Source organism: Diuraphis noxia, unplaced genomic scaffold (genome assembly GCF_037042655.1).
Source record: "Diuraphis noxia isolate RWA-SAM2 unplaced genomic scaffold, SU_Dnox_SAM2 contig0003, whole genome shotgun sequence".
In the NCBI taxonomy this organism is placed as follows: domain Eukaryota; kingdom Metazoa; phylum Arthropoda; class Insecta; order Hemiptera; family Aphididae; genus Diuraphis; species Diuraphis noxia.
The window spans coordinates 8,915,734-8,934,267 of NW_028301713.1; the positions used below are offsets into that span (position 1 = coordinate 8,915,734).

At 28.6% G+C, this 18,534-nt stretch overlaps 3 protein-coding genes and 1 long non-coding RNA gene across 6 annotated transcripts; 2 read left to right on the top strand and 2 right to left on the bottom strand.

Annotated features, from left to right (window-relative positions):
- Positions 1-3,213: 3,213 nt before the first annotated feature.
- Positions 3,214-5,118, bottom strand: LOC149056673 (uncharacterized). The gene is made up of 3 exons (XR_016191071.1): positions 4,791-5,118; positions 4,562-4,722; positions 3,214-4,132 (listed from the first exon to the last, which is right to left on the bottom strand). It is a non-coding gene; the product is annotated as an uncharacterized LOC149056673 (long non-coding RNA).
- A 1,160-nt stretch (positions 5,119-6,278) lies between these two features.
- On the bottom strand, positions 6,279-10,458 carry Ced-12 (engulfment and cell motility Ced-12). Of its 2 annotated transcripts, none has more exons than XM_015510987.2 (10): positions 10,253-10,458; positions 10,048-10,175; positions 9,401-9,878; positions 8,786-9,330; positions 8,457-8,666; positions 8,142-8,387; positions 7,794-8,072; positions 7,539-7,714; positions 7,332-7,462; positions 6,279-6,916 (listed from the first exon to the last, which is right to left on the bottom strand). In XM_015510987.2, exons 3-10 carry the CDS (start codon positions 9,843-9,845, stop codon positions 6,747-6,749), a joined length of 2,202 nt encoding a protein of 733 aa, XP_015366473.1. In that variant the 5' UTR covers positions 9,846-9,878; positions 10,048-10,175; positions 10,253-10,458; the 3' UTR covers positions 6,279-6,746. The 2 variants fall into 2 exon arrangements, with proteins under 2 accessions (XP_015366473.1, XP_089078118.1); XM_089221992.1 differs by having other exon boundaries at positions 10,048-10,179.
- A 79-nt stretch (positions 10,459-10,537) lies between these two features.
- Coq6 (ubiquinone biosynthesis protein COQ6, mitochondrial) lies at positions 10,538-13,399 on the top strand. The gene is made up of 11 exons (XM_015510979.2): positions 10,538-10,661; positions 11,046-11,249; positions 11,321-11,538; positions 11,601-11,852; positions 11,925-12,041; positions 12,116-12,184; positions 12,326-12,436; positions 12,510-12,736; positions 12,796-12,911; positions 13,000-13,181; positions 13,264-13,399. The coding sequence occupies exons 2-11, from the start codon at positions 11,057-11,059 to the stop codon at positions 13,300-13,302; spliced, it is 1,524 nt and encodes a 507-aa protein (XP_015366465.1). The 5' UTR covers positions 10,538-10,661; positions 11,046-11,056; the 3' UTR covers positions 13,303-13,399.
- A 1,485-nt stretch (positions 13,400-14,884) lies between these two features.
- Positions 14,885-17,812, top strand: LOC107163515 (U6 snRNA-associated Sm-like protein LSm8). Of its 2 annotated transcripts, none has more exons than XM_015510981.2 (5): positions 14,885-15,104; positions 15,285-15,357; positions 15,571-15,645; positions 15,745-15,829; positions 17,087-17,812. In XM_015510981.2, the coding sequence occupies exons 2-5, from the start codon at positions 15,327-15,329 to the stop codon at positions 17,175-17,177; spliced, it is 282 nt and encodes a 93-aa protein (XP_015366467.1). In that variant the 5' UTR covers positions 14,885-15,104; positions 15,285-15,326; the 3' UTR covers positions 17,178-17,812. The 2 variants fall into 2 exon arrangements, with proteins under 2 accessions (XP_015366467.1, XP_015366466.1); XM_015510980.2 differs by having other exon boundaries at positions 14,890-15,104; positions 15,571-15,611; positions 15,702-15,829.
- The last annotated feature ends 722 nt before the right edge of the window (positions 17,813-18,534 follow it).

The window sequence follows — 18,534 nt, forward strand, 5'->3', positions numbered from 1 at the left end:
TTTTTTTGTGAATATTTTCCTGCTTCTATGTCTTATATATACCTATATAGGTAATGAGATTGTGTATCGTTCTATGATAAGTCGTTTCTCGTACTCGTTGTTTGATATGAATCCGTTTTTAAAATCGTAAACAATAACTGCACTCGCTGGAAAACTTAATACTTTTATACCTATCTGTTACGAAACGGTTTGGTGATAAAAATGTAGCTTAGTGGTCGATGGTTAACGATCAGCGTTTCAACAACGATCTTAATAAATATCTATACAACCGATTTACCGATAAGATTATATTTTCGTTTATCAACCGAATTGCCGGTAAAATATCGTCGTTTAAATAAAAATAACAATTTGAATTAAAGTGATTTGTCCGGAAGTCGATCGGAACCCTAGCTATTATGAAAACGGGGACCACCACAGCGTTCCAAATTATTGGACGATAAAATATTTGCTTTTTCCACGATGATGATGATAATAACAATAATATATCTGCGCCATACATGTCGTTCCTGAATAATAGGTACGTATATTATAGGTAAAATAATATGATGAGTGTTGTACGAAACAATAATATTAATTATAATATTAATGTATGAGCGTAACGTTCGTCGCCATTGCGATTGTAATATGACGATGATAATATAGTATAATAACAGTATATAGGCACCACACCGTATAAATGTGTATTTCCGGCTGACGGGTGAGAATGAGAAAGAGATAGCAACCACGTTTTAGTGTGTACGCATTATATGGATGCACGCGTGTGGCTGAACACGGACCGAAAGAGACTCGTTGCAGACAGACAGAGAGTCTATATACAATATTATAATATTATATTATTACACACGCGTTGTTGTAATCCTTTAGTGCGTTATAAATTGTAATAGATACACGTGACACACATTATACTAAACCACAGTATATTCAGTTGTAGGCTGCAGCTCTATTATACATACACCGACTAATATTTTGTGCCATCATATTTTATCGTTTATGAATATGTGTGTGTGTGTGTGAGCAGCGAAACGCCAAACGAGCGTACAACCGCATCGCACAATAATATGTCTACGCGACCGAAATCGAATAAATCGTGTACCTAAATATATATAGGTAGTGAGTAGAGCCGATTAAATTTAACGTGGATATCGTTAGGCTAACCGATAAACGTGTATTTTTAATTATTTCGTCACGGATTTTTCTGGACGATTACGCATAGAGGAGTCGTCGCGCTAGGAAATCAAAAAATCAAAAATAAACTTTTGGGATTTTGTTCTTATCAGAAGACGCGAAGCTACTACGACTACTGCACGGAATACGTAATTTGAAGAAATACGTTCAAGCAGTTCAACGATGGCCTCGACGAGAGGATCCTATGCACGCGAATGGAATTTATGGAAAAAATGTCGAGTGTTGGTCCTATCCGTAGGCAGGACACAATGTCGGACGAGTAGGATACTGAGCTCATCATTACGTATATTCTATTTAAATATTAAACAGTGGCCCACAATATCCAATAAGATTCAACATTTTTCCGTGAGCCGTTGAAAATACGAAAATGCATTTATTTTTCCTTTAAGAGGACGTCCTCGCGTGTGTTGTCACAGTCTTTGCACGTCATACGACATGTCAAATTTCCGTCCACTAATTTCAATAGTGTGTTAGATATTTGAGTGAATTGACTTTGGACTTTAAATCTGTTTTTAAAATGGTTCGAGCTACTACCCTACATGCAGCTTCCGTCTTATTCGAATCTTATTGAATTGGTCACAATAAGCTAAAAGATAAAACAGATATATGTATAAGATTTTGAACTTAAAAACCATTAATTTGTTAAAACATCATATGATTTCAACAAAATGTATTTAATTGTGAAATCATAAGAAAAAAATTACAGAAAGTTGGCAAATACTAGACACCGACTCGATAACCGGTATCGTTAATGGTCAAGCACATATCAATACGAGCTCAAACAAAACGTAACATTTTAGACGCAAAAAAAATTTTACTTATCTAATAATATCATATACCTAGTATAATATGAAAACTAATTTTCTACGATTAGTCGAGAAAACCTGCAGATGATGGAACTTAGACCTTATTATGTTCCCCAAAAACTGATAATACCAAATTACCAAGTACACAGCTAATCATAAATAATAATAATATGCTTTAATAAAACATAGTTCTTACTTATACCCAACATTATCTGATATACGAAATGTCAAAAACTTCTTCTGCATCCCTGAGTTTAGGTGATTATTGTCAAGAAAACTTTAAATAAATAATAAAAAATAATTAATAATAATATAACGGTCAGTTAATACGATTCGATAACGGTGAAATGGTAGCGATATTAAGGCATCGGTCGTAACCTCGCGATATACAAAATATGATGATCAAAATTATTAAAAGTGGTACAAGTGTACAACGACTCAAAATTCACAGTGACAGAAGATAAGTTAATGATTATAAGTAAGTATTTCAACATATTATAGTGTTTAGATTTATTCGTTTACATATAACAACTGTTTTATGCATAACATTTTACTGTACACGTTTCAACTGTAAGTTCAATAATTTTATCCGATAACTGTAAAATATAATAATATTTATAGTCCTGCAGAAGTTACTTACCCATTTTGGTTCATTTGATTTTTTTTATAATCTATATAGCAGGGATTCCCAAAAAATTTCAGTCACTTAAAAAATTGTTGTTTTTTTTAATTCCCCTCTTCCGGTAGCCGGTCTACATTTAGTTAGTCATGATTCCATAATAAATTTAATTAAATATATCTTTAATGACTTTGTAGTGCTTCGATCAAATTATATTGCACAATATTAACGTTATATTATAAAAAAATAATTGAGAAAACAATTTAATAAAACGTAATAATCGTCACGTGCGCTGTGTCTATAATTTATTTTAAGTAAAAAATATGACAAACGTCAAGCAGAGCCGTAGCTAGAATAAATTTTCGGTGGGGGAGGGGGGTTAAATCAAATAATATTTTCATTTTATGTAATTATAAAAAACACTAATTTAAAAAAAATCACATTATACAATATTATAAATTAAATTTATTAGTTATAAAATATTTCGGGGGGGGGGGGGGGGGGGGGGGGGGGTTCAAACCCCTAACCCCCCCATATATGGCCTTGAGGTCAAGTATACATTGCAATACGTGTAATAATATGACATGACGGCGTGGTACGAAAAGGCTTGGACTGTTATAATTTAAAACCTCTCTCCACGCAGGTTCACTGCATGATTTTCAACATGTCCGGCATAGTTACTCGGGCAATTATATTTTATTGTAATTTTGAGTGTTGTTCACATAATATCACAATTCTAAATTCACAGAATTGTGTATAGCTTTATAAACTCGTAATTAAAATCTTTTTTAAGATTTCGCTTGGAACCTTGAAAAAATATACTGTATGTAGAAATGTAGTGCTTTAATTTTGAGTCGATGTTTTCGTTAATATTTTTAACATTTTTTCGGCGATAGTGTTGGAAAGTGTTTAACGTATACCTGCAAATACATAATCGCAGGTATATAAGTTTGAATGAACATAATGAAATAATGCATGCCACCGTGCAAGAGCTTATATTTTAATTATCAAAACCATAACGTTATACCTGTATGAACAAAAATTAATAAATATTGAAATGCATGCCACAATAGCACGGTGCTATTATTCCATTATCTGATGAGATTACCTTTATAGTACGAGCATTTCGTTATCACAAAAGTATACCGGCACGAATCACTCGATCCCAGAGTAGGACAAGACATAATAACGGCAAAATAATTTACATTTGTAAGGAAAAACGTTGCCAGAAGGTAGCGAGGATAGTGGCGTATTGTTGAAAATCATGCGAAATATTCGTTTTAAAATGACACTTGTTGACGTCGTATGAAGAAAGCTTTCACTAAAAGGCTTATAATAATACGAGGCAAAGGAACTTAAACATTTTAAATAATTAAAACCGAAGAGATTAAATAACGGAAAACACAGATTTATTTTTCATTGTATAATTTACATTATACATTCCTACATTATTTCTATTAGTTAATATTTGGGCTATGGCATTATGAGTTTGTGATTGATTGACGTGATAAAATTAACAGTTCTGAAACAATACAAAAACATAAGTATTTATATTTATAATTTTATAATAAATTAATGTTAAAGTAATAATCAATAATAATGGATTGCTTTAATTATTATAGTTTGATCAGTTTTCATATCATGAATAAACCTATTAACTTGTGTTATTAATATTTAAAATTATTGATTTTTTTTTATAGAAACATTTTATATTCATCATCTCTAGATTAACGATTTATATTATCACAGTAAACAGTTATTAAAACGTATAAAATAATAATAATACCAATAATTATTAACTATGGATGTTTAAAAAATATATAAACCAATGTAAATATGTTCAGTTCTAATTAATGATTTAAGTATAAAAAAAAATAAATAAATAAGAATAAACGTTAGGTAATCTAAAACAAATTTATGTAAGACTGATTAAATTAGGTTTCATACTCACCATTAATTGGCTAAAGGATGGGGAGATCTTGGTGACAAACTTGATGGCCTTAGCAGAATGGACTTGTCCAACTACGACGACGATGTTCATGGTTACCTACCTTTTCAGCGCCCATTTTTGGTTTTTAGTAGGATTTTTTTTGTTTTTTAATGAAAAAAAGACTGTAAGAAAAATTTACACATTTATATTTAATTACAAATCAAACGATTGATTATTATTTCATACTCACCAATGAATATAATTTCACAAGTGTTATTTCTAAAACCAAAATTCGGACGCCTTTTTATACACTCTCGATTGCCGCTGATAGTGGCGCCACACGTCATATACTCATATCACATAATAATATTATATTACAGTGGAATAATAATATATACCTAGGTACCTAATGGCTAATAATAATATGTAATAAGTAATAACATACTTAAGATTTACATTTATTTGAACCACTCGCGAATGTCTTTATAAGACTATGATTGCTAAATATAGCTGGTAGTCATATAGTCGAGAGACGTTATCGTAGTCTTCGTCTGTCTATATGAGCAGTATGAGCATAATATCACAACACACTAGTCAGTAGGCACTGCTGTAACATTTTCAACGTAGGTATATGTACTAATATTGTATAGTAGCACTGTAAACAATGACACATAATATAATGTAAACATAAATAATATAAATAATTACTTTTATTTATGTTCCAATTTTTTGTTTTGTGGGTCAATTATTAATGTATATGTCAAAAGACAGAAACTGCTTGCTCAGCGATTATGGAGTCATTGAAATATTTATATAATATAAATACAAATATTCAACGATTAACCAAGTCCAGCTTTTGAGAAGTACAAAATATGTGATTAACAAATAAGAAAAGAAAGGTCTGACATTAAGTGTAAATAATCACGATGAAGAAATAAAAAATTATGTTTTGAATTTGCATTATTTTGATTTTACTAAATTTAATTTTGTTGCAATTACCAAATATGTTAATCATTCACAAAATCAGTATAAAAACGATTTACTGTCTACATTTTAAGGGTTATGAATTCATAAAAAAAACCGTAACCATGATTATTCTAGAAATGCACCAACTTATTACTAAAAACTCACAGGTATTAAAAAAGGTAGTTATTTTTAAGCATTCAAAAATAATAAATTAGGTACTTTGAATATATTAACCTAACCTATGCAATCTCATTTCTTTAATATACAACCTGTCTGTATTATGCAATTTGGATAAATTAAGTTAAATATTCAGGGAATGAACTTACAAATTACAATTACTAATGATTCGTTCAGAGCAATTTGACCATGTTGGACAGGGGGCCCTTGGAACAAATTGATAAAAGTTATCAATTTTTGCAAAACCAATTGGCAATAACAATGTTTGTTGAATATGAAAATAATAATTTCCATGGGATGATTTCATTAATTATAATATTTTCACATTTTTCAGCAAGAATTTTAGGCATAAATGAGTATTCTCAATCCTGTATTACATTATCATAGAATCAGTAATCACTTATCACCAAAATTAATACATTTAATTACAAAATAAAACAATAATAATAATAAATTAATTATTTTTATATGGATATTAAATAAAAATTTTCATTTGTATAGACTAGATTGAATTTATTTAAAAGATATTCTTATTAGCATAAGGTATTATAGATATGTGAGAAATAGAAAAAATAAATACTAATAAGCTATCATATGGTATACAAAAAAAAATATATATAATATAATATAAAAATACATTATTTCCTTATGGATTAAAGTTCTATGCTATTGAATATAATACACAATGATTTTACGTTTAAATAGTTTTTCTAAGATTTAAACTCTTATTTAAATAAATAGATAATTTTTATAATTTATACTTAATTAGGATATCTAACTATACTCTGTTCTAAAAGAGAAGACATCTGGTGGTTCCTGTTTGGCGGTACGCGTCTCCTACATAAAAGTATATGTAGTGATCAACGGAAAATAAAAAAGTGTGTAGAATTGATAAATTCTCTTTTAAACAGCGTATAATGGAGAGAAATATTGCTCATATATAGTTCATACCACTGATACAAAAAAAAGTATACTTCACTAGAACCCTTATAATCCTACTAGTTGAGACAGTATATAATATTATGAATAAATAATTTGGTCATAGAACATTTTTTTGAGAACTTCATTTAAAATCGTAACAGAATTCATAGTTTGGTGGATCAGCAGGTACAGGAGGTGGATCTTGAGGAATATCTACACCAACTCCTTCAGCATCTAGAAGTCTAAGCTTTATCTCCATTGATAATAATGTTTCCAAATCATTCTCAGCTTCTTTACTTGTCATCTTATTTCCTAAATAATAAGAAGTACAATTTATATACTAAGTTTTGTAAAACAAAATTTTCTTCAATCCACAATACTTATTCTGTATAAATATATATTATCTCCAGAGCATATAAAATACTTTTCTTACATTTTATTATTTTAATAGTGTAAAACGATCACTTTTTAAATGAAAATCTTGTACACAATGTGTTACAACTGAAAATATATATTGTACAAGATAATACATTTTTAAAATAATTGAAGTATTTCTAATTGATAACTTTGGTACAATTTAATAACTTTAATACAAAACGATGTAAAAAGGTAAACACTTCAAATATATATACATCTACTCAAAATAATTATATTATTTTAGGTTACATAAAGAGATCGAAGTGTTTGTTCTAAACTCAAATATATATACAAAAATAATTATATTTACCTAGTAATGCATTTATTCCGTCAACCCAATAATCATAAACCATTTCATCTGGAGCGACAAAATAAAGAGGTGTCATTTCCACAGAATCTAAAGTTAATGAAAAAGCTAATTGATGTGTGGATTTACGGCCTCTGTTAACATTCAATTATTAATTCAACTGGTATTAATTATTCAAATTTCAATTAGATGTAATGTTTATAAATTTACTTGGCATCTTTCATATGAGGACAATCTTTACCAGTAAGCAATGCTTTGATATCAACCACTCCCAACTTGTTTGGAAGTTCTTCAATTGTAGGAACACTTTTATCATCACAATCGCCATAATGTAAAACTTTATGGTTTTGTGATAATCTTACAAACCAAAACTTATCTTTAACTCTCTAAAAAATAAAAATAAGTTTATGAGTTTATAATTTACATTTTATTCTAGGATTTATGAACATTTAATGATTTTTTAACCTGTCCGCGTTGTGAATATTTAGTAAATCGAGTCCCATCAACCATGTAGTTGAGTCGTTGTTTTTTAATAAGTTGCACAATCTCAGGTGTAACCAATTCTTTAAGTTGAACTATAGGTCGAGCATGGCTCTCCCATTGTTCTCTAGAAGTACGTTCTTGTTGCCATAAATTAGTTATTTCAGAATAAGTAAGAGTAGATAATTTTTGTCGAAGTTTCTCCAAATTGGCTGGTTGTGAACCTAAAGCCCTAGTGATTTGTTCCCGTACAACACTTAATACCTAGAAAAAAATCAAAGCTCAAAACTATAAAAATAAATAATATATTTTAACAGTTTTTTTTAATTTTACTTTAACAAAATCTTCCGTTGTTGCTCTCATTTCCTTCCATGTTTTATTTAGCAATACAATACAGACACAATATAATTCATGAAAAGGATGATCATGGCTAAAAAATATTTGATGATACGTAGTAGTTTGTTCACTGGGAAGTTCACCAATCCTAAGTATGTTACAAAGTAAGCGTACTAATTCTACAGATGATCGGCCAAAGGGACATTCATGTTCATCTGCTCTACATGAATTTTCAAGAACAACCTAAAATTAATATAAAATCATCTGTCAATAGATTAATTTTTTGTGATTTAAATAGTTTAGAACTTTTACTTTTGTATAAGCATCAACGTGGTTACGAGCAAAGTAAACCATACAATCTAAAGCTAACATTCCGGGTGGAGTTTCTGTAAAATCCAATGCAGGGTTAATGTCGTATTTAAAACCCAGTTTTTTATAATCTTTAGTAAATGGACTAAGTTGTCGTCGACTAGCATCTCCACCACTAATTGTATCCAATTCAAATGCAATCTTACGCAACTCCTAAATTTAAAATAAATAAAAATTTAAATGTAGTCAGTAAACTTAATAAAATTAACGAGTAATGAGTACTACTGAGTACTGAGTAGTAAAAGTAAAAAGTAATGAGTATAAGGATTTACCTTAATTTTTTCGTGAGCATCTTGATCTTGTGGGTCCATTTTGGTATTCATTCTTTCTTCAAGCAGTCCAAAACATAATGTTTGCATAACATAAAGTTGGTGAGCCATTTCAGATCCAACATCACCAGATGATGTTTGTATGATATTTTGTAGTATAACATTACGGACTTGTTTAGTACATAAGGTACTAGCAATAATTTTTCTTTTAGCTGGATCGGCTTTCAAAAATAAAGCATTTATCAAAGAAAGTGCATTTTGTTGAATGATGGGGTTTTGGTTTTCAAGACGAAGTACAAGGTTAGGAAATCCTACTTCTTTTTCTACTTGTCCATACTTGGCAGAACTATTTAGAACAATACTTTCTAATATAGATAGTGAAGATTGAACAACTTTTGCTTCCTGTGGCCTAGATGTTTGATTATTAACATAGCTGGCAACCATATTAATAAATGGAGTTTCTAAAATATCCCAAGATACAATTCCATGGTCCATTAGCTCAACAAATGAAGCTAGAGCATTAGCTAACATAGCTCCTTGACATTTACCTGAAACAAAACGATATTCAAATATTTAAGTACTTAATAGCAAGCATAATAATTATTAACTATGTTATACCTCTTTCAATTAAGCTAATAATCAGAGCCAGTCCTTGTTTATTAATGAATTCAAGAGCAAATGTTATATCAGTACTGCATTCTGCTAACTTTTGCAGGGCAGAAGTTCTTTCATTTTTGTCATCAGAACCTTCAGAATGAAGTGTCTGCAGTATGTCATATGCAATCTTTGAAGGAGAAAATGCAAGTCTCAATACAGAACCGTTTTTAATTTCATTCCTATTTTTTTCTGTGACATAATTTTGGTTTGTTTTCTCGGAAAATTTCAACGCATATTGATCTGGATCAGTCAAGTCCCAACCATTACACAAGTCTTGGATTATGTTGGTTAAGGGTATCTTTTGATTAAATTCTTTAAGTTGTGGATTTTCAGATTCCATTTCAACAGCTATTTTCACAACATTTGCGTCCAACGAAGGCATCTTTTCTGGTTTATTTAAACTCATGAAATATATGGTTACAAAATTTGAAAATCAATTCTGAAAAAAAAAAACAGGTAGGTCATTGATGTTGTTGTATAAGTCAACATGATTTGACCGTGATATACAACTAAGGGTTAATATTTCAGCCTCAGCCATTATCAAATAAGCCCATTCAATTATCAAGAAAATAAATATTTAATTATATCTAACGTAAAATTATACCAACCTGAGATGTTGGGCGGCAGATAATTTTTTTGATACGCTGAATGTAGGTATTATGATGTATTTTTAAATAGATCAATAACACATTTGAAGTTTCGTCATCAATGATTCATATGTCACAAACTCACAAAACTACCTCGAGAATATAGGGAAAAAACTGAATTTATATTATATATTTCAATGAATTATATTGATAACTTTTAAATTACTTTTTGTCGGTCATAGTTTAAACATTCAACGATACACCGGACTTTGGCGTAAATAGTAAAAATATTAATAAATAGTAAACACGAATCAAAAACCAAATTTCAATTCAGTAGTGATGACAAATTGACAATGAAAATGTATTGTAAAATATTATTTAATAAATTAATTGGCATATAATGTTTACAATTAATAAATATTAAAAAAAAATGCATAATAATCTATGAGCAGTATGAGCTCACATACCTATTATCACAGAAGTATTATAGTTTTCTGATAAGGTGATGAGAATTGTGATAGTGTAATACTGATAAGAAGAGCTGTCTGCTTTCTCGCCAGTGGCCAGTCTCTACTTCTCTAGATGAGATGCTGGTTATTTCAAGAGGGATTCTTCAATCTACTCTGTTTACTCGGGTATTCTAATTTCTAATCACTAATTTTTCAGTATACCATTAAAATTTAATATTTTTTAGATATTTAAAATTTAAATGCTTTTAAATTGAATTACAATCAAGTCGACAAGACGTCGTGTACTAGCATAGTAGCATTGCATTAGTCAACATTAATTTAGTTTCGACATCTTTTTCATTTGATTTGATGCATTAAATTATATCAACATAATATTAACTATATATAATTATATTGTTGCTATATTATATTTATTTTAGTTTTTTAAATAATTTACCCATGACTAATTTGTTTATATGACTTTCTGTGTGTTATGTGATAACACTACCAACTGTATAGTTTTATTTTAAATGAGTAATGACTATTAATTTAAAACATATATTTATGCAGCAGTTGAAAAAATGTTCCAAAGAATAAATTTTATATCTTCTCCACGTATACATCTGAGGACAAACATGATGTCATTAAACTCATCTGCCAACCGATTGTATTTGTCCCTTGGTAACGTCGTAAATTATTCTTCGAGTAAAAAGTACTACGATATCATTATAGCTGGTGGAGGCATGGTTGGCTGTGCTATGGCCTGCAAATTATGTAATTATTCCTCAAATTATTAAAAAAAAAAAAATATTTATCAATATTTAATTTATATTATAATATATTAGCTAAAGAAGCCGCATTTCGTGGCATGTCTATCCTTCTATTAGAAGGAGGTCCAAATCGTAAACAATATGATTTGTGCACAAAGAAAGACACCCTTGAAAAACATTACAGTAATAGAGTCTCTGCTGTGAGCAAGTCGAGTGTACAACTTTTACAATCGATTGGAGCATGGCGAATAATTGAAGATTTAGGACTATGCAATGCAGTCAAAGAAATGCAAGTGAGTGTTTAAAAAAACAAAAGAAACAGGCTATTGTCTATACTATTTAATTAAAATTTTAGATTTGGAATTCTGGTGCTGGTAGGAGTAGTGGTGTCAATAACGTATTAACATTCAGTAATGATAATGATTTAGCATATATTGTTGAAAACAACACTATTCTTGGAGCACTGTACAAACAAATTAATGAAGAGCAAAATATTACTATAAATTATGATTCGCGGGTTAATGAATGTAATTTGTTAAAATCCCATAGAGATTTGGCCACTGTTAAAGTGGGTAACGGAGAGACTTCTTTTGAAACTAGTCTCTTAGTGGGTGAAATATACTTTGAATTCAACTTAAAAATATGTAATGCAAATAAAAAATAATGTTCACATTTCTAGATTGGCTCAGATGGATATGGTTCTAAAGTACGTTCTGCCATAAGTGGTCAGCACTATGTTGGTTGGGAATACGGTCAACGTGCAGTTGTCGCAACTTTACATATACAGTCTGATGAAGTAAAATTGTTCTGAATATTGAACTATTTTAAGTTACTCTCTGTCATTATTATTAAATAAATTGTGTATTTCAGGGCGATATTCATAAAGGACACGTTGCTTGGCAAAAATTTGCTCAGTTAGGTCCAATGGCTCTATTACCTGTGAGTAACCAATTAAGATTATTACAAATTTACAATTTATGACCATTCACTATAATAAATCCTGATATTTATAATCAATAATATAACTTTCAAGAATATTCTAAATGTTTTAATACTTTAATTTGTTCTATCAACACATAGTTGGATGATAAAACGTGTTCGCTAGTATGGACAACAAGTTATGAAGAAGCAAATCGCTTACTAGAATTGAGCGATAGTCAATTTATTGATGCTTTAAATGATGGTTTATCGGTACATTTTAACATAGTTAAATACTTAATTGTATTACTATCAATTGTTTTATAAACTTTTATATATGGATTAGGAAGAAAAAGAATCAAATAATAGTAGCTTACTATTAGCAGATGATGTAGCTCATATAATGTCCAAGGTACTCAATAAATTCTGCCAATCAGATGAGGATAATCAAAACAAAAAAATAAAATCTATTCCACCAATTGTCGTTGGTGTAATAAAAGATAGTAGAGCATCATTCCCATTAGGCTTTGGACATGCATGTCAATATGTTGGTCAGCGTGTTGCTTTAATTGGGTAAATAATTAAGTTTTAAAAAAATAATTTTAAATTTACTTACACACTATTTACCTTAGAGATGCTGCACACAGAATACATCCCTTGGCTGGCCAAGGTGTTAACTTGGGTTTTAGTGATGTTTCTGAATTAAGTGATCAACTTAACAAATCAGTATTAACAGGCGCTGATATTGGTTTGTAATACCTTAATGATACTTAGTAGTATATAATCAGAACTATCTAAAAATACTGATTTTAAAATTTGTATTGTTTTACTCATAGGAGATTTGAATGCACTTTTAAATTATCAAACTGCAGCACAGCGACGTAACGTACCTATTATGTTAGGTGTTGATGGCATTCAAAAAATTTATGGTAGCGAAAACAATTTAGTACCGCCTGCTATTACAACGTTAATACGTAATGTTGGACTTACATTTTGTCAATCTACTTCTATAATAAAAGTATGTATTTTCAAGAAACTAAGATAGTCCATTTTCACATAATATTTAATAATATTATTGTTCTTGTTATATTTTCAAACAGAAACTGTTGAGTGACAAAGCATCTGGATTACCTGTATAGCTTAAGAATCAATGTATCTAATTAAGTGTTTCATTTAAATATTGTTTGTTAAAAATTAAAAATGATTTATTTGATTAAATTATATAATAGTACATTAGTATCTTTATATACTTTATAGTTTATAGCATATTTTATAAAAATAAAATTTTGTTGTTGATCTCTTTTTCTAAAAAAAATTGCAGTTGTAGGTTTACTTTTAAAGGTTATTGATTTGTTGAAGTTTAGTCCATTTAAATGAAGCTTGAACCACCAATGTACACTTAATTTTAGTGCTGAACAGCACTAACATATATTATGGTTTTTGTTTTCCAATATTCTATTTCTAAGCTTTAGTATGCAGAGATATACCTACTCTCTGATATACAAATATTATCCAAAATAAATGCATTATTTGCAATTAAAAACATAAAATATTTTTAAATGTCTGTATGAAACATGTTTTAAACATTTTATAATGCACATCAAATTATAGTATAAACATTTTAACTATCTACATGACTACACAGTCATTACTCATTTGTTGTTAAGTTACGCCTAAAAAAAACTCCAGATTATTCTTAATTTTTTCTTGTTTTTCCAGACTATTTTGAAAAATATAGGGAATTTTCAATATTTACCTTTCGAAAATTTCATTTAGAACCAATTTGCTACCAGAAACCACCTCTAAAGTTTAAAATCAAATCATTTTTTCAATTAAAAGTCATGCATATTATACAAAATAAAATACACATCATCTAAAATATTTTGTAACAATGTAAGGAGTCACTGCAACTGCCAATAAAGATAGGTACTACACATTTGTTAAGTGACCTATAAAGTTAACGATATCTATGATGTGCAATCTTTGCAGTTTGCGGTAGATTGGTTTATATAATTAGATCTGATCATGGGTAGATTTTAATGATCTAACATAAAATTTAAAATTCGAGTGGTAGTTCCGACTATATATTATGACTGAATCATCTATAACAGGGATCAGGTACTTTTTCGTAGGAAAGAGCTATTTTTTTTTTTCAAGTGCTCATAACTCACTTAAAAACTAAGGGCATGTTTTACAATCATAGTTTAAACCTCAGTTACATTTGAACCACTGATTTTACCGGCCGAATTCGGTGGTTTAACATGAGTTCAACTATTGTAATACGGGCCCTAAGTTATTGATAATGTTCTTACCATCAAAATGTTCATAATAGGTCAATGTTAATTACTTTAATTAGTCTAATTATTAGACTAACGAAGTTAATAGTGATCTGCTGAACCTAAATTTGTCATGTTACGCACTTGTATGACAAATAAATAATAATATGCGTGTAGCGCCCTTTTAATGTTTAAAATTTTTTAAACAAAAAATTTGTTTGCAACAATGAAAATTAACATTTTAGTAATCATGAAGTTTGTGTCCATGACATACGACAAAATACTAAAATAGATTTTAATTATTATTAAATTATACCATAAAACAATATGGACACTGTAATTTCAAATAATCTGTGGTAACGTGGTATTAGGGTGTAACTTGGTAGTTGGTTACAACGGTAAATAATTTAAGGTGACAATAGTTATAAAATGATAATGTCCATTCTTATCATTCTAACATTTCTAACGCCAAAATATGAGTAAACCGCAATTTGATTTTGTGTATGTTGTGCTAGAGATCTTTATTGTTTAATAATATTTTGTATTATTCTTTAACCTGTTTCAAGTTGTCATAAATAGTTATTAGCGGTTATGCTTTTGTTAACTTAATTACACAATTTTTTTGATTATAAGTTCTAGTATCTTAGCCGGTATTTTGACCTCTTGTAAGTGAAATATCTATACAATAGTTGTTTGCAATATTCATTCTCAATTTATTTGTATTTTTACATTCGTTATATTATTATATTTTTGTAAAATACTGCAAGTACTTATATAGTTTATATTAATTTATTTGTATGCGTACAGTTGTTACGTTATAATGTTAAATAACATTTTATTTTCAGCTTCAAGATTGATCATACTTTTCTATACTTCCGAGTATTACAATGAGTTCAGGACTGGAGAGCTATGTGAACCGTATCCTTTGAATATAATTAGTGTTACATTGTTGGTTACAAAACAAAAACCCCCTTGGAAATTTTAGTTTTAAAAATAATTTTTTAACTGCATATGGTTAGGTATCATTATAAACATAGTAACTCTACAGAACAGCAAAATATTATTATTGGTTCATAATCAGTTTAGAATGAACTAGTTTGAGTACTATTTTCCTTAATTTTATATTGTTAGATACTGTTTCTATTATAACGTCAGATGGCAGAAACTTTGTGGTAAATATACTGTTGCTTAATAAATATTACATAGGTAATTTGTTTGAGAAAACTTACTAACATTTTTTTTATATATATATATATATTCAGGGAACTCTTAAAGGATTTGATCAAACTATAAATATAATTTTAGATGACAGCCATGAGCGTGTGTACAGCCCGAATCAAGGTGTTGAACAAATTATATTAGGTTTACATCTCATCCGTGGTGACAATGTGTAAGTATTAATTGAAGCATAGAATTATTTATTTAATATTTCCCCCGTCCCCCAATTGATTTTAGTTTACAGAAATATTTTGGTTTATTGAACTCCTACTCTTGCTAAAGTCTAGTTTTAGTGTTGACAGTGCTGTATGAATCTTTACGAATTGGAATGAGCTCCTTAAGTGGAGTAACTTGAGAAAATTTATCACTGAATCTAAATCATAAATCTTGAATACTATTGTCTAAAAATAGTGAAAAATTTTTATTTTAACCACTCCATAGGAGTTGATTGGCATTAATGTTATTCCTCTTTGTTTGGCGCCACTAAACCTAAGGCCTTTTAATTCTTCATCAAATATTTGTAACTTTGAAGTATTTTTTTCATATTTTTTATTGAACTAAATATATCCTTGAGTACTTAAAGTATACCTCAAAAAAGCTATGCCACAGCCACAGCAAGCATATGACTGCTGCACGCCTATTTCAGAAAACTCTAAAATGTATGCATTTATTGGTTTTGGTTTCACTATTCTTCTATCAACAAACAATTTTTTTATTCAATTATCTCTTAATTATGTAAGGTTTATAACCATTTAAGATGTTGTTTATTCAATATTTTTATTTATTAATATGTTTTGTTTAAAACATAAGACAGATATTTTTAAAACAATATTTTTCAAAACATCATTGATCAAATCACATTTCATTTAACACGCACCATAATAATTTTTCGCGTTTATTCTTAATACTTGCTCTAGATTTCCTTAATTCAAGTTTTACAAAACAAAAATTATTGATATGGAGCTTGTTAAAAAAAAGTATTGTTATCAGCTCTAAAGTGAATTTATTTAAATTTACAATAATTAATTAAATTATATCATGTGTAAAGTCTCCCTCGTATGCATGTATTGTCTGTCCCTAATATTTGCAGTATTGAATAATTATTCATATCTTAAAAATTAAGGCTGATAACTTTATTAAACCATTAAGCCGAATGTATAATTTTCTGTATCATGTGTTTCAATTCTTTCCATGTGGTTTATAATGTTCTACTAATAATGAAAGTTTCCAACAAGCATGTTATGTAAAAAAATGTTATCTACACAAATTATGTTAACTATGTTTAATATTATAATTGTTTATATTTTGTTATCATATAATTATGTTGATCTCAGCCTCTGTCCATACTTTTGTAATAAATATTTGTGTAAATAGTATTTATGGTTAAAAATATATATATTATTTTAATAAATAGTTGTACACTTTTCAGTGCAATAATCGGAGAAGTAGATGAAACAATGGATTCCTCAATTGATTTGAGTGCAATCAGAGCAGAACCTATTGGATCAGTAGTATTTTAAGACGTGTTATAATATTATGAATATTAAATGCATTGATTCTATATTAAGAAATTGTTACTATTAACACTATGATAGTAATATAAATATAAGGGCAAATATTGTGTTTTTATTGATTAAAATAATGTTTATATCAAATATTATCTTCAATAATTATATTTTTCAATGTATAAATTATAATAAATAATAGCAAAGAATTAAAAAGGTAGTCTGTAAGAGTTTTGAAAACCACATTATTGCTTTTAAGTTATCATTTACAATGACCAAGGAATAAATTAGGTGTTTATAAATATGGTTTTCTGTAGTAGTATACTATTCATCCACAGGGCCGGATTGGACTAATTTTCCCAACCGAGTTTTTTGTGCTTTATCGGCCCACTTACAAACTTATTATCAATAATACCTACTAGGCTACAACCATATACTATGATCTGTGCATGTCCAACATTTAAACTCCATTTTTCAACTTTTAACTTTTAACACATTTTTCAGTCAGCAGTCTGAAAAGCCATGACTTATACGACCCACCGAGTTTTACTCAGTAACTCATTGGGCCAAGCTGGCCCTGTACATCCATATACTTTGTTACACTATTTTTTGTTTATTTTTCAAAATTAAATATAATACATTACCAAAAATCACAACTCACATAAATTATTTACAAAAATATTTATTTTCATTTTTCAAGAAAATTATATAGAACTAAAGCATTCCAATGGAATGATAAGCCATTTTAAAAAGTTTTAAATTCATTTTACAAGATTTTTGATAAAATTAGCTATTTTTGATTATACAGATTTCACAATTATTCAATTTTTTCTTGTGTATTTAGACAATTTTACTGTTTTAACTTGCTTTCTTCAGAGTTTAGAATGATTAAAAGCCTATATCACATATCTTATTTTAGTGATTTGAAATTAACAAATTTTATCAAACTGGGGTAAGCAGTAGACTGTATTACATGTTATGTGGGCATCATCTGTGTTCACTGTTCATTATCTACGAGTTATATAAAATCTATAGGTAACGCCATAAGTTTAAAGGTATTTTACGATAGAATTGGTGATCCTTTGAATTTGAAAATTTAAAAATGATGAGTGTTATTATAAATTTCAATTAAGATATTGATCATTATTTTTATTACATTTTATTACAGTATTAATTTTTTTTTCTGATAATACTTTTTGAATAAATACACGCTTTGGTTATATAAATGCATATAAATCCAAGTCCTAATTATACCATTAAAATAATGTACATATATTATATTTTAATGCTGCTAGTGCAAAAATCTTAAATTTTATTAATACAAAAAAAATACATTATTATATAATATACCTATTTAAATTAAACCATTAAT

Excerpts from the sequence above, each read along its gene's own strand:
- Ced-12 (XM_015510987.2), bottom strand. The coding sequence starts at position 9,845 with ATGAGTTTAAATAAACCAGAAAAGATGCCTTCGTTGGACGCAAATGTT. Across the intron at positions 8,388-8,456 it reads ACGTTGATGCTTATACAAAA|GTTGTTCTTGAAAATTCATG; the intron begins GTAAAAGTTCTA and ends TATTAATTTTAG. Across the intron at positions 6,917-7,331 it reads CGGAATAAATGCATTACTAG|GAAATAAGATGACAAGTAAA; the intron begins GTAAATATAATT and ends CTTATTATTTAG.
- Coq6 (XM_015510979.2), top strand. The coding sequence starts at position 11,057 with ATGTTCCAAAGAATAAATTTTATATCTTCTCCACGTATACATCTGAGG. Across the intron at positions 12,912-12,999 it reads ATTAACAGGCGCTGATATTG|GAGATTTGAATGCACTTTTA; the intron begins GTTTGTAATACC and ends TTTTACTCATAG. Across the intron at positions 13,182-13,263 it reads AATCTACTTCTATAATAAAA|AAACTGTTGAGTGACAAAGC; the intron begins GTATGTATTTTC and ends ATTTTCAAACAG.
- LOC107163515 (XM_015510980.2), top strand. The coding sequence starts at position 15,327 with ATGAGTTCAGGACTGGAGAGCTATGTGAACC. Across the intron at positions 15,612-15,701 it reads CAGATGGCAGAAACTTTGTG|GGAACTCTTAAAGGATTTGA; the intron begins GTAAATATACTG and ends ATATATATTCAG. Across the intron at positions 15,830-17,086 it reads CTCATCCGTGGTGACAATGT|TGCAATAATCGGAGAAGTAG; the intron begins GTAAGTATTAAT and ends TACACTTTTCAG.